The sequence below is a fragment of the Kogia breviceps genome, chromosome 3, assembly GCF_026419965.1.
Source record: "Kogia breviceps isolate mKogBre1 chromosome 3, mKogBre1 haplotype 1, whole genome shotgun sequence".
NCBI lineage: Eukaryota > Metazoa > Chordata > Mammalia > Artiodactyla > Physeteridae > Kogia > Kogia breviceps.
In genome coordinates this window covers 147,166,039-147,181,233 of record NC_081312.1, presented here as the reverse complement: position 1 = coordinate 147,181,233, position 15,195 = coordinate 147,166,039, and the positions used below count along the sequence as shown (strand labels likewise).

Below are 15,195 nucleotides of genomic sequence, written 5' to 3'. Positions count from 1 at the left end.
ATATATGTGCAAAGATAGTTAATTCTGCATTGTCTATAGAAGCCAAAGACAAGAAAAAACTTGAACACCCATCATAGGAGATTTTTAAAATTAGAATTCAATCATTATTAATCATTTAAAATTAAGTCATAATGTGCTCCAAAATATTTTATTAAGATTTAAGGATATTTTAGTAAAGTGTGTAGAATGTGGTTCTATTTTTATAATATAATTAAAAGAATGTATACTGCTCTTTTCTTATATGCTTATATATGCATAGGAAATTTCAAAAAGTGTATAAAGAAACTTATTAGCACTGCCTTTGGTGATCTTCCTGGAAGATCAAAGAAGGAGAGAAATGTATTTCTCATTGTATAACCTTCTGCTTGACTTAAAAAAAAAACCTATATGTGCATTTTACTTTAACATTAAAACATGCACAAATCTATTAGCAAATGCCTGCAATTTTCTTAAGCTTCAGCAATTTTCTTAGTATAGCTTATTAAAGTTGAAGCTTAGGTAAATTAAATAAATAGGGTCAAATAAAATTCAATGACCTTTTAGTAAAGAACCGCCTTCTAGAAGTCCTGCTTTGGCAGCATTCAAAGCCTGTGTAATGAAAATTGTCCCATCTTCACAGCCAAATATTAGTTTATCAAGACTTGGAACATACTCTGATGAAGTGACAACCGCAATTCCATTCTCATCTCTAAACCCAGAGAAGTAGTCAGTAATACTTTGTGACATGGTATGATGCTTATCAAAATTATCTTGAAGGGTCCAGGTGGTAGTTATTGGTATCTCTAAAAGGAAAACACGCAAAAAGGGAAAATTTGGTTTATAAATTCATCATGGATATAGAAAATATTATCAAGGCACCATACCTTGGGGAACATAGAGACTCTTTTGCCATCCTAACAGTATGTTATAGGCAGAAAAGTTCTTCTGCCATCCATTGCTTTCACTCCAAATGCTATTTTATTGATTCTTTCTCCCTTAAGGAGCCTCGGAAGAATAGATGTGTATTAGTGCATTCGTTTTAGACTTAAGTCAACTGAAAAGAACGGAGAAACTCTTTCGAATAGAGAAATTTGTTGAAAAGGGGTACAGAATATGGACATGATGAATTTAAAAATATGAATATGGTCTATCAGTCTATCCTATATTCATATTGTCAACATTCATTTCAAGTCAATAAAACATTATTCATGTTAAGTTGATGTTAATTTGAATTACACTTGTTGCATTGCTGTATAAGATCTATAAGCATCATGTTTATACCTACTTTGATGTTAGCATCTAATGCATAGTGGTACATGAGAACTTTTTCTTGTTTATTGACTCATATTACTCAACTTAAAAAAAAAACACTGAGTTAATTATAAAGTAGTTCTCAGAAGACATGTGATTAGAAATAGAAATTGTCTTACCTTTAGGAGAACCATCAAACTTGGATACAGGAACATCAGGGATGTGCCACAAAGTAATTCTTCCTGACACTTCTCCAGAGAAAAGTACCTTATAAAAAGGCTCTTTCCTTTCATTCATGTAGCCCATAACAAAGGGAAGGCTCTGGTCCAAATAAAAAAGTTAGCATTTATGTAGAAAAAATATCTTAAAAAAAAATCTATATAATGGCAGCCACTGTTTTTAAATGAAGGAACAAGACTTCATAGATGAACTAAATTATTTCCATTTATTTCCCACTGTTTAAAAATTTTCAAGAAAATTAAGTGAAATAGTCCTCTTACTCAAAACAAAAAAGTTTTTATGAAATAAGCAAAGTCATCAGCTAGATTTCAGAGAGTTAATAAGAATAGCTAACATTTATTGAACATGTTCAGTGTATGTATTACATATACTGTTAGGGTCTTTGCATGTATTCAGTTAAGTAGTCCTCACAATAATCCTGTGAAGTTGGCACTGTCATTGTCTTCATTTTACAGATGAATAATCTGAGAGGGAAGAGGTTAATTTATTTAAGGTGATATCGATGGCAGTGGGCTTTTGAGTCTAGTAATTCTGACTCAAGAGCCCACGTCTTGATGACAGTGCTCTACTGTCCACTGAGGAGGTCTGACTTCTTTATGATCCCTTCAGTTCCAATTGTCAGTAAAAATAGCAACAATTAGTATTTGTGTGGTAATTTTGTATTATTATTATGCTTTCTACTTTCTTTTGACCATTTTTCAGATTTAACATACTTGATTTCAAACTTCCCAAATGGCCACAAAGAAAAATGAATTCATAACATATAGATAGGTAGATAGATAGATACTAGTAAAAATAAATGTATAAGTTATAATTAACATAAATATATTTATATATATAAAGATATAGTTTTGTTGAGGCACAGTATGAATATTGGGTACCAGAGCTCTTAAAGATACACTTTCACTAGTGAATGGGTCCAGAATCTCCCTAGTACCTCAGTGCAGTGTAGAGGTTCTTTGGGCAGACCTGTATATAGAGATTACACACAAGGGATCAAAATGATTAAGTGATTAGAAAAACAAAAACAAAACCCTCTTTTTTTTTTTTTTTTTTTTTTTTTTTTTGCGGTATGCGGGCCTCTCACTGTTGTGGCCTCTCCCGTTGCGGAGCACAGGCTCCGGACGCGCAGGCCTAGCGGCCATGGCTCACGGGCTTAGTTGCTCCGCGGCATGTGGGATCTTCCCGGACCAGGGCACGAACCCGTGTCTCCTGCATCGGCAGGCGGATTCTCAACCACTGCGCCACCAGGGAAGCCCCAAAACCCTCTTCTGATGTACAAATAAAAGGCACCCTGAAAAGAAAGCCAACTGCTGGTGCTAGAAGTAAAGAAGCCTAAGAAAGTGATAGTTTCTAGTCAGAAAACACATGTTTGAAGGTCCAGACTTAGTTATTTTAGTGGAAAAATTCTATAATGTACCTCTAGAGAATATTGAGGGCCCAAATATTGCTACATTTAATCCTTACAACAAAGCTACATAGTAAATAAACATTATTATTATTTCTGTTATAGAGATAAGGAAACTAAGATGAGAGGAGAATAAGAAACTAATTCAAGACCAAGATATGTAATCCTCTATAGTCCCAAGAAATGACAGCATTGAAGAAAAACAGTTCCAGCGAAGTGAGTTCTCTGAATAATTTTTTTTTTTAAAGATTCAGAAGGCACTCTGGGGTCTTATACTTCTCAAGGCCACCATTTTTGTAGGTGTTAGAAATGGTACAATAAAACTTGGTTAGATTGGCTTCTCAAACTCAACCTTTTGGAACCTTAAAATTGAGTAGCCCAACTCTCTCATGATTTTGATATGAGAATGACGCTCCAGAGAGGCTGGGTGGTTACTGAAGTTGGTCACAGCACATCTCCTCCCTCCCAGCAAAATGTGCTGCCCCTACAGCCCATGCTCCCCAGACGCTGTTACTCCCTCTACGCTCACTTCTGTACTACCATTCCTTACTTGCTCACACCCAGTCCTTGACACCTCAGTCCTCCTCCTTTCCAGTAGTTTCCTCTCTAGTTCACATGAAAACTCCCTCAAAGCCCCTTATCATGTGATTCTGATTTTTCATCACAGTACCCAGTACCCATCACAAGAATTACCCATCCTCCAAGAGGTATTAAAATAGTCATTAACAGTGAATTTAGTTTCATTAGGTCCCATTTGTTTATTTTTGTTTTTATTTCCATTTCTCTAGGGGGTGGGTCAAAAAGGATCTTGCCATGATTTATGTCAAAGAGTGTTCTGCCTATGTTTTCTTCTAAGAGTTTTATAGTGTCTGGTCTTACATTTAAGTCTTTAATCCATTTTAGGTTTGTTTTTGTGTATGGTGTTAGGGAGTGTTCTAATTTCATACTTTTACATGTAGCTGTCCAGTTTTCCCAGCACCACTTATTGAAGAGGCCATCTTTTCTCCATTGTATATTCTTGCCTCCTTTATCAAAGATAAGGTGACCATATGTGCATGGGTTTATCTCTGGGCTTTCTATCCTGTTCCATTGATCTATATTTCTGTTTTTGTGCCAGTACCATACTGTCTTGATTACTGTAGCTTTGTAGTACAGTCTGAAGTCAGGGAGCCTGATTTCTCCAGCTCTGTTTTTCTTTCTCAAGACCTAATGAAACTTAAAAGCTTTTGCACAGCAAAGGAAGCCATAAGCAAGATGAAAAGACAACTCTCAGAATGGGAGAAAATATTTACAAATGAAGAAACTGACAAAGGATTAATCTCCAAAATATATAAGCAGCTCATGCACCTCAATATCAAAAAAACAAACAACCCAATCCAAAAATGGGCAGAAGACCTAAATAGACACTTCTCCAAAGAAGATATACAGATGGCCAACAAACACATGAAAGGATACTCAACATCACTAATCATTAAAGAAATGCAAATCAAAACTACAATAAGGTATCACCTCACACCGGTCAGTATGGCCATCATCAAAAAATCTACAAACAAACAAACAAAAAAAAATCTACAAACAATAAATGCTGGAGGAGGTATGGAGAAAAGGGAACCCTCTTGCACTGTTGGTGGGAATGTAAATTGGTACAGCAACTATGGAGAACAGTATGGAGGTTCCTTAAAAAACTAAAAATAGAACTACCATATGATCCAGCAATCACACTACTGGGCAAATACCCTGAGAAAACCGTAATTCAAAAAGACACATGCACCCCAATGTTCATAGCACTATTTACAATAGCCAGGACATGGAAGCAACCTAAGTGTCCATCGACAGATGAATGGATAAAGAAGATGTGGCACATATATACAATGGAATATTACTCAGCCATAAAGTGAAACTAAATTAAGTTATTTATAGTGAGGTGGATGGACCTAGAGTCTGTCATACAGAGTGAAATAAGTCAGAAAGAGAAAAACAAACACCATATGCTAACACATATATATGAAATCTAAAAAAAAAAAAAAAAAAAAAAATGGTTCTGATGAACCTAGGGACAGGACAGGAATAAAGACGCAGACGTAGAGAATGGACTTTAGGACACGGGGAGGGGGAAGGATAAGCTGGGACGAAGTGAGAGAGTAGCACTGACATATATGCACTACCGAATGTAAAATAGATAGCTAGTGGGAAGCAGCCGCATAGCACAGGGAGATCAGCTCAGTGCTTTGTGACCACCTAGAGGGGTGGGATAGGGAGGGTGGGAGGGAGACGCAAGAGGGAGGGGATATGGGGATATATGTATACATATAGCTGATTCACTTTGTTATACAGCAGAAACTAACACAACATTGTAAAGCAGTTATACTCTAATAAAGATGTTAAAAAAAAAAGACTCTAAAAAAAAAAACAGTGAATTATCTTGTGCTAACTGCCTGGATTCAAATCCTGGTTTTAGCACATACTAACTATATTATAAAGAGCCAATTACTTGATTTAGGCAATTTACTTAACCTCTCTATATCTCATTTTCTCTAACTGTGAAAGAAGGCAAATAAATAAAGGCACCTACTATATGGGATTTACTGTCAGGATTAATGAGTTGATAAAGGTAAGGTGCTTAGTATGGTGCCAGGCATTTGGGACATACTCAATAAGCAGTAACCATTCTTATTAGCCATTCTCAAAACAAATGAGAAATTCACTCCAAAGTCCATTCCCAGACTCTGGGGCCAAACTGCCTAGGTTCAAATCCTGGGAATTAACCTTCCTGAACATCAGTTTCAAAATGGGGTCACGGTGGAAACTCATGTAAATAAGGCAGTGCATATGTTTAACAATAACAAGGACTGAAGAAAAAAGTTACCCATCATCATCGTCATTGTCATTACGCTTAGTTCATGCATCCAAATTCCTTATCTGCACTCCTCAGGCTGTTTCTATCCCATCTACTCCCACCTCAACACTGCAATCTTACTCCACAGCTAAGACCCTGGGAAGCCCAGTTCCTCGCCTCAGCAGCCAGGACCCCTACCACAAATTTCAGTGATCGTCAGCTATGATTTCAAGCTAGGGAGACTTTCCTAAAGCTGTTGGAATGAAGGAGGAGTCCCCATTTTTGCTACTACAACTCCATCAGCAGGTAAGTTCCTGGAATCACATGAGAACATGCTACTGTCACACACTGGGATTTAATTCTATGGCATCACTCCAAAAAACATGTTTACAGAGCATAATTCTCTAAGTTCATTGTATCTGTCAAACTCACCTCCCTACACCATGAAAATGCCTTCATAAACTTGTAACTGCACGAAACAATAAGAAGTCTTATATTTAGTGAATATTGGTGATGTTTTGAATAGGGGGAACAATGTTTGAATTTAGTTTCTTGGTCGGATAAAGGGCAAGCAAAAGTCTACGGATGAGTAGACCAGCTTCTTTTTGTTTCAGATTATTGTATTCATTTTCACTGGCTTCCAAGTACTTCCCACTTTTAAGATACAGAAACAACTGTGGTTGTCTAAACAAGTATTAGACATCGACAGAAGACTCACAAATCTATGCCTTCACCTTTTGAGACACAAAGCAAGGTGACTTCCCATAAGATTAGTATTTTTTTAAGTTAATTTGTAATTGCTGTTCTTTTTCCTCATAGTTATGTATAGCATTGATATTTGCAGTAGACTAGAAGCTCCTAAAGTACATTTCTTATATCTAGCTTTTAGGGCAAACTGTGCTTTGTAAAAATGCATTTGGGAGCTAAAAAGGAAAAAGAGGGAAAGTCTTTTAAAAAATAACTTAAAATGCCTTTCTGAGTAAACCACAATAAAGCTTTTGTGATCAACAGCAAAACAAGGCTCTATTGCAACCCACAAATGACTTTAGAAATAGTGTTCCACACCATAACTCTAAAGTTTGCCTATGCCCTAGTGGCACTTGGAGTTCTAATTTTTGGCTGACAGTCTTAATCACGTTTTTGCAACAAAACCTCACAGATATGTTAAAGAGATGATACTGAACCATAGGATTTGCAGCAGCTATGCTGCCTAATTAAGCAAACCATCACTGTAAAAAGTAACATGCTTCGTTGTTTGACACATCAATAATTCAAAACTTCTCCATTCTCCATGAAATACCTTTTTGGTTAATTAACTGATGACTAAGTCCAATAGGTAAAAAAAAAAAAACACTTTCATTGACACTAAAGTAAACTAACTGCTTAAATTTTCAGACTTCATAGAGTGTCAAAGATATAATTCAGTTAAGTGAAAACCCACCCACAATTACATCCTCAACTCTCTTCCAGGAATCATAATTATATTTGTTTTAACAAGAAAATTTGTTCAGAAGAATAGCTAAATGCACGTGAAAATGATCTCAATATACAGCTTCCTTAAGAATAAAAAAAAGCAGGGTATAAGCCATTTGATAAGGTTTAAAAATTGAAGTAGATACATCAAAATGTTAATAACTTTCTATCAAACTAGCTATTAGAGAGGTCAGTGGAAAAAATGTGTATGTATATATATATGGTGGGGGAGAGAGAGAAAGAGAGGGGGAGAGAGAGAAAGAGAGGGGGAGAGAGAGAAAGAGAGAATGAGAGAGGGAGAGGAAATAAATACGGCGAATGTTGACAATTGGTGAATCTAGGTAAAGGGTATATGACTGGTCATTGTGCTATTCTTATAACCTTTCAAATATTTGAACATTTTCCAATTAAAATAAGTAAATACAAAAAATAAAAATAGTGAATATGTATGGTGGTAAAATTTGAAATTTTAATTCTCCCTTTTTTATCATTTATAATTATTCCATAATAAATATGTATTGTTTAGTTAAACAGACTTAAAAAATAGCTTTTCTAAAGGCAAACTTTTCTTCAGTAGCCATTAACAATTATATTTAATTTTCTCGTTAACAACTTGATGTGATTCTTCAATTCAATTTTTTCAAGCCAGACTCTGTTACAGACAAAGCAACACTTATCTGAGAAGTGGAGTGAAACAGCTTTGAGGCAGTCATTCTTTTTTCTTGCATTACCTTATTTTCCTGCACAGAAGTAGAGCACAGTAAATGAGGATAAATGGTCTCTTTAAGCACTCTTCCATCAGCAGGGTATATGCTTTTTGAAAGCCCACTGCATAGTGAAAAATAAAAAGCAAAGTTTAGAACTTTGGGGTTCTTTATTCATTTTTTCCCCTCCCACTTTCAAAAGCCGGATGGTACCATTCAAGTTTCTAAACTCTCGTTAGAAATTGTTGGGTTAATAATTACAAGTGACTTTTTGAAAACCCAGCACCAGCTGTACAAGTTATACATGGTTAATCTCATTCCTTCATCCCCTGCTGTTTTATACAAAGGCTGAAGCCTACCAAGCCCAGAGTAAATCTTCTAGTGCCAAAGTTGTTTTGTTCTGGTTTTTGATCATGGGCAGCATGTGGGGATTTTTCCATAATAAACCTCCCAAAGTTCATTTTCTACCTGAATGTTTCGTATGCCGCTCCCATCTGAGCCCACCTGTTCAGCAGCTGATAGATATAACTGTGACCATCTTCTGTCCAGATGATGATTCTGTGAGCAGCGAGTACCTCTCCACCAGCAAAGAACTGCCTGTTCTCACTAACTTCAGTCCAAAGAAGAGAAAAATCACAATAATCGTAAACCTAAAATACAGAATGAATGACGCCCATTAACAGAAGCTTCCAATCTAATCTACCAAGGAGAAAGATAAATGATGCTTATCAAGACTATTTAGATAACAGTGTTAATGCAACAACATATTAATTATTAATATCAAGTATTAAGTATCATAACAGGCCACACTATACTCATGGACCAAGATAATATTTCACTAGTACTTATTTTTTCACATTTATCCTAGGTAGGTTTCAGTGGACAAACTATCTGACAGTATCATTCCAGAATGTGCCCATTAAGCACAGAGACCAAAAATCCCAAATTTTCTAGGCAATTTTATTCTTTCCATATGGATAGTCAAACCTGAACATTCAAAAAATTTATTACACACAAAAGAAGTTGATACAGTAGAAATCCTAAAGTACATGTTGAACCATCTACTTTACATTTTAGTTCAAAAATATTATTATAAACCTTTAAATAAGACAATATAGTTTTGTTAACTGAGCCAAGTATATGAAACATTAGAGAAAAAAAGGATGCTATCAAATGTTAGTAACTTAGCTTTCCTTTCTTCTTGGAGATGTCAGTGAATATATTCACAAGAAAAGAATGTATATAGTCCCTAAAAACAAATGTAGTGACAAAGCAGAAAAAGAAAAATAAATAAAAATAAGACCAATGTCTGCAGGTGAAAAGTATTAGTTTTCTTTTTAACTATAAAGTGCAGGCATCAACTCTTTAAAATAATCTGAGACAAATGCTCACTATTATAATAGTTTGTTATTAATAAAATCAGGATATACTTTATATATACAATATCCTGGGAAGCAAAATTACCCAGTGTAGTGAGAGGAAAACTGATAAAAGTCAGTCATAAAAGACAAGTAATTCCCTGCTGCAGTAATATTATAAAATGTTTGTATCATATTTAAAACATATTCTTATAATTGTTGCACTGAACAAGATAAAAATCAAATTACATTTGTGTATCACTGGTACTTATTATGTTATTTTATAATACCTTCCAACATTTAGAAAACACCACCAGTAGAAGTCTCTCTGTATACGTGCAAAATCGTATTGTCCGGCAGTTCAGGGAATTAAGAAATTTGGATTCCTTTTCATAAACATCTTGCTTTTCCTTCAAAAGGAATAAAAACATTTTAGTACTACTTCTAGTTAATTTATATAAAACTGTATGAGAAGACTCCTCCCCTCTAAGCCTGAAGTAGATCACACTGTTATTATAAAAAAGCACCCAATTTTCCTTTTGAGTTTTCTGAACTAAGAAAGTTACTTTGCAAAAGAAACCATGAAAAGGAAACCCACTTGAATTCAAGAATTCATTATATTCAATCATTCAACAAACATTCTGTTGGGAAATTTGCTGCAGGATACTGAGAATATAAAGATATGAATAAGTTACTGACTTTAAGATATGGCAGAAAGATAAAACAAAAAAAAGTAAAATAATTTTTAAAAAACCCTTTGCAGTATCTTAATTGCTGAAATAGAAAAACAAACAAAATGTTTTGAAAAGACAAAAGCGTAGCCAGCACAGAACACCTAGAATACTATGTTCTCAGTAAGTTTCTGATAACACTGGGTGTGTGTTTTTTGGGCTCAGTATGCCAACACAATTCCCAGGTTTTCCCAGACAAGAAATTCTGAAGGATAGTCCAGAGTATGGGGCAGTTGAAACAATTCTGTCAACCGCACAAATTATATGACTGTTCTTTTGTCCATCACCTCGACTTGTAGCCTGATGCCAGGGAGCAGGTGAATATACTGGACTCCCAGTGTATGTTACCCCCATTGCCATAGCTCACAAAGAGCCAGAAGAAATGGGGTCTTCTGCTGTAAGGGACAGAGAAATATTCCACGGTGGATTTTTTACATTAAAATATAATCAATGTGTGTGTGTGTGTCTGTGTGTGTGTGCGCGCGCGCACGCGCATGTGCGTGTAGATAAAAACATTTGTATACACACAGAGAAAAGGTTGGAAAGATACCATGCAACTGTTACCAATGCTCACAACTTGGAAGAGAGATAGGGGAAAAAGTACATGGATGTAAAACTTAAATACGTCTACATTATTTGGACTTTTAACAATGAGAATGTAACACTCTTATAATTTAAAAAAATGTCAATACATATGCTTGAAATTGGAGAATAAAGGATAGTTTCATAAGCCAACCTGAATGCTGTTGATAGATGAAGAGAGATCCCATACTTTGAGCTCACCAGCTACTGACACTACCAAGAGAGAATCTTCTGTAAAAACAACAAAAGTCATATATAAGCTGACCACTGTTATAACTGGTTGCTCTAAAGATCATTGCACAGTCATTTAAGGATTATGCAGGGCATGTAGGTAGAAAATACTCAGCTGTTTTTATTTTTAATTAAAAAAGGAAACATTTTAGATGACATTCTAAATTTGTTTTGCAATTTCAAAGTGACTCCCATGTAAAAGGAGAGCACCACTAAAAGCAGAACCACATTGCAAACCATCACGCTGGCAAAATACTAATTACACCTTCCTATTTTAGAAATAAGCAAGGAGCCAGCCTTCCCTCATTACAGGAACTGAATTCTCTTCATTACTACATCCCGAAGATACAGCAGGGCAAATCCAAGAGTCCTGTTAATCCACAACAAACACCTGCTTGTCACTCTTAAAATGTATCAAAGCAGAACTGGGTCATACAAACACAGTGTCTCCTCTTTCCACCTCCTCATGACCTCTTGCTGACTTTCCAGTGATTTGAACCACTGGGATGGATGTTCTCAGTTTTTCTTGATCTGGCTTAGAGAGCTATCCCTACCAGTAGGTCAACATAAAGAAGCATTCTGAATTCTGGCCCAGTAATTTAACAAATAATTCAAAGGTGATATTTTTATACGCTATCTCTAGTGTTAGATAATACCTAACTCTTACCTTGAATTCTCATGGAGTGAACAATGCACATGCAGTTGATCCAATCCGGAGACTGAGATGATATGAAAGTGTGAATAATAACCAAACTTTTGGCATCAATTATAAGAACATCTTGATATTCTCCACAACACAGAAGCCAGCCTTCTCCTATCATCCGGAATGCGCAGTGGTAATACTATGCAAATTGAATTCAAAGCAAAAGTTTAATTATCACTAGCAATTAACAATTTTGGCTGCAGTGAAGACTTCTCTGGATTGTAATTTTATCATCTATTCAACTAAGGTATTAGGCTAAATAACAACTAAAATTTCTTTTAGTTCAATTATTCTACACTTCTGAAGTGTTAATTTTGCCGTTTATCTGACTTGTATTTCATCATTTTTCCAGAGAAGGGGGCTCTTTTGGGAAGAACTAATCTTATTCCAAATCATGGAAAGGTCACAGTTATGTTAATTCTGGAATGCTATGTAGAACTGAACAACAAAAACCAGGTTTCTTACCCTAGCAACACTGCTACATCTTAAGAAGAAATAAAAATGTTTGAAAAGCATTTGAGGAATTTTTGTGCCAAATAAATTTTGAGAGTGGCTTTTATTAAAGTTTGAGTAATATAATCTAGCCTTGACAAACTCTCTCGCTATTCAGGGGTTTTTTTGTTGGTTTTTTTTTTTTTTTTTTTTTTAAGTACGCAGGCCTCTCACTGTTGTGGCCTCTCCCGTTGCGGAGCACAGGCTCTGGACGCGCAGGCTCAGCGGCCATGGCTCACGGGCCCAGCCGCTCCGCGGCATGTGGGATCTTCCCGGACCGGAGCACGAGCCCGTGTCCCCTCCATCGGCAGGTGGACTCTCAACCACTGCACCACCAGGGAAGCCCCAGCTATTCAGGTTTTGATCCCAGAAAGGAGTTCATGAATGTTTCAATGCAAGTCATCAATGCTAAAAGCAATGTATACAATATAAAAAACAGTGTCAGTACCATGGAATCATGCGACTACCTTACATATGCTTGGAGTCCACATACCAAAAGCCAAAATCTCTTTTAAATATTGGGAAGTTATTATAAAGATTAAGGCTGTGCCTCTCGCTCTGTTTTCATAAATAAGAAATTCAGAACATATCCATCCAAAAAAGGTTTAAACTGGAAGCAAAACAACAAAAACTTTTTTGCTTTATAAAACTGTATGTCGATAAAATGGAATCATTTCACGTGTGTGTCATTGCGTGCGTGTGTTTTGTGAGTGTAAGTAAGGAAAAATAAGGAAATTGTTTTTCAAATTTGTCTATTTTAGAAAGATACAGAAATAAGAGAAAGAATAAGAAAAAAAATTGGTTGAAGTTACTTTGGGGAAAGAAAAATGCCAAAAATAACAGGTGATAACTGACAGTATTCTATTCTAATGATAAAAAAAAAAAAGTTCAAGAAAATAATCCCTCTAAAGACATGTCTTTAAATGTGTGCTTAGCAAATGTTCTGAAGGAGCTGTAGAATCTGGAGATGTTCTAAAGGAAGTGAACATACTTACACAGATTGCAGTGTGCCTGTAAGGAAGTGTGGCCTTCTCCACGCACTGTCCATTGGTGACATTCCAAACACACATCTCCCTAGCAGAGATAACTTTGTATTATTCTCTGTCATTTCCACTCAATTGGCTGGAATAATTTTTGTGCCACCAAGTTTTTCTTTAGTGCTGCACTTAAATGCAGCCTGATCGTTTATGTGGCTTTTTGTTACAGATTACTGGGCAAGAAAATGTTGTGGTCATTAGCAGGGATGACATGCTGTATCTATGTCTTTTTGTTTTGGTAATTACACCCTGCCACCAGCCTACAAACCTTACTTGAGTGCCAACCTGACCTACAACAAATTGTGGGGATGCAGCTATCACACCCTGGGAGAGTGACAGTACAGCAATCTTTCTATGGAAACTGCATCTTCTTGAAAATGATTTATTTTATTGAACTTAAACTACATATTCTGAAAAGCATAATACATCAAGTGTTGCATCTTCTGGAGCTCAGGTATCATTTTTATAAAAATAAACAGTGCCACCAAGAGGCCACATTTGGTCTATCATTGATATGCTTTATTTCTTTGCTTCTCCTGAAATCCTGAAACCATCCTTGCCACTAAATTGTTAGAAAATTCTCATTGTTTAGAAAACTCTGACTTGTTTACATATATGTTACAAAGATACAGATACAGTTATGAAATACAGTTACAAATACATCCAGTATAGGGCAGTTTAAATCTGTATGATTTCAGTTCACAAAAACCAGAATGGCTGTTTCAGAGTTGTTTAGTAATATTCTTCAGTTTTGACAGTTTCAACACATAAGCAAAATTTTCCAAGGAAGAAAAATGAAAGCTTTATTGGCTTTAAGGGAGAGCTGCTATTAAGAAGCAAAAGACATGGACCAATAACGGTAAATGCTATATGCATTTTGTGTTTGCAGGCTTTGGGGGTTTTATTAGCCAAACACTGGAAATCAATCTTTAAATCAATGGTTCTCAACCTAGGCTGATTCTGCCCCACAAAGGACATTTGACAGTTTAGAGACATTTTTAGTTGTCACAACTAGGAACACAATACTGGCATCTAGTGGGGAAAGGCCAGGGATGCTGCTAAACATCCTACAACGCACAGGATAATCCCTCATAGCAAAGAATTCTTCCATGGTCCACAGTGTCATTAGTGCTGAGGTTGAAAAACCATGTCCTAGATATAGAACTACATATTCATAGTGATTTTATTTCTCTCTGTTTATATCCAACTGTATGCCAAAAAGGATTTGAGGTAATCTGAAAAGACATGCAACTCAATAAAACAGGGGGAAAGTGTGTGTGTATGTGTGTGTGTGAAAAATGAGACTGGGAAAAAGGTAGAAATTGAAATAATATATCTCAAAGGATATGTGTGTGTGTATATATATATATATATATATATATATATGTAAAGAAATGGAACTTTAAGCAGCCATCAATATAAAATTTTAGCTCTACAAAAAATTTGAGTTTATCAGTGTGGTTCTCAACTCTACCTGTGCATCAAGAATCACCTGTGAATATATAAAAATTTCTCCTCAGAGATTCTAATTTCATGGCTCTGTGTTGTGGTCCTGGCAGGTGGGGTTTTGCAAAGCTCCTGGTCAGTTAACCTGTTTCTAGATAACTCTATCTCTAAACCAGTGGTTCTAAAACTCTGGCTCTACATTAGACTTATCAGGGAGGTTTTTAAAAATACTGATGTCTGGGACCCAACCCAGACATCAAGCCAGACTAATTAAATCACAGTTTCTAAGGTTGGAGCCTGGGCATCAATAAAAGCTCTCCCAGTGATACTAATGTTTCTAAACTCTCTTGGATTCTAATGCCTTCCCTGTTTGTTTGCTTATCATCTTATTTTCTACCTTAAATTGGAAAAAAATACAAAAATATCAAATATCACACAGTAAAAATTGACTCCTTGCTAATCAGTTCTATTAAAGAAAGAAAAGCAAATTTGTTGTATATCAAAAGTAGCATTGGCATTTTAGCTGGAACTGCTCAGTTATATATCTAATAGGAAGACATGCAAATTAACTATTAAAATGAACATTCTTCTTTTTCTTTTCAAATACTGTTCCCCAACTTTGTACATAGATTAAATCACCTTCAATTATAAAAAGTTAATTTAACAATTTCCAAAATTTTTAAAATTCTTAATATTTAAATTTCAATGAAAAGAAAATCACACA

At 35.6% G+C, this 15,195-nt stretch overlaps 1 protein-coding gene across 1 annotated transcript in view; it reads right to left on the bottom strand.

The window, feature by feature from the left end:
- Positions 1 to 15,195, bottom strand: part of WDR72 (WD repeat domain 72) — a 202,426-nt gene that overhangs the window by 177,012 nt on the left and 10,219 nt on the right. Inside the window, exons 3-10 of the mRNA XM_067030726.1 lie at positions 12,984 to 13,062; positions 11,461 to 11,635; positions 10,717 to 10,793; positions 9,540 to 9,659; positions 8,396 to 8,541; positions 7,919 to 8,015; positions 1,410 to 1,551; positions 537 to 782 (exon numbers count right to left, since the gene is read on the bottom strand). Of these exons, the coding sequence (XP_066886827.1) occupies positions 537 to 782; positions 1,410 to 1,551; positions 7,919 to 8,015; positions 8,396 to 8,541; positions 9,540 to 9,659; positions 10,717 to 10,793; positions 11,461 to 11,635; positions 12,984 to 13,062 (1,082 nt within the window). The remainder of the gene's footprint in view (positions 1 to 536; positions 783 to 1,409; positions 1,552 to 7,918; positions 8,016 to 8,395; positions 8,542 to 9,539; positions 9,660 to 10,716; positions 10,794 to 11,460; positions 11,636 to 12,983; positions 13,063 to 15,195) is intronic.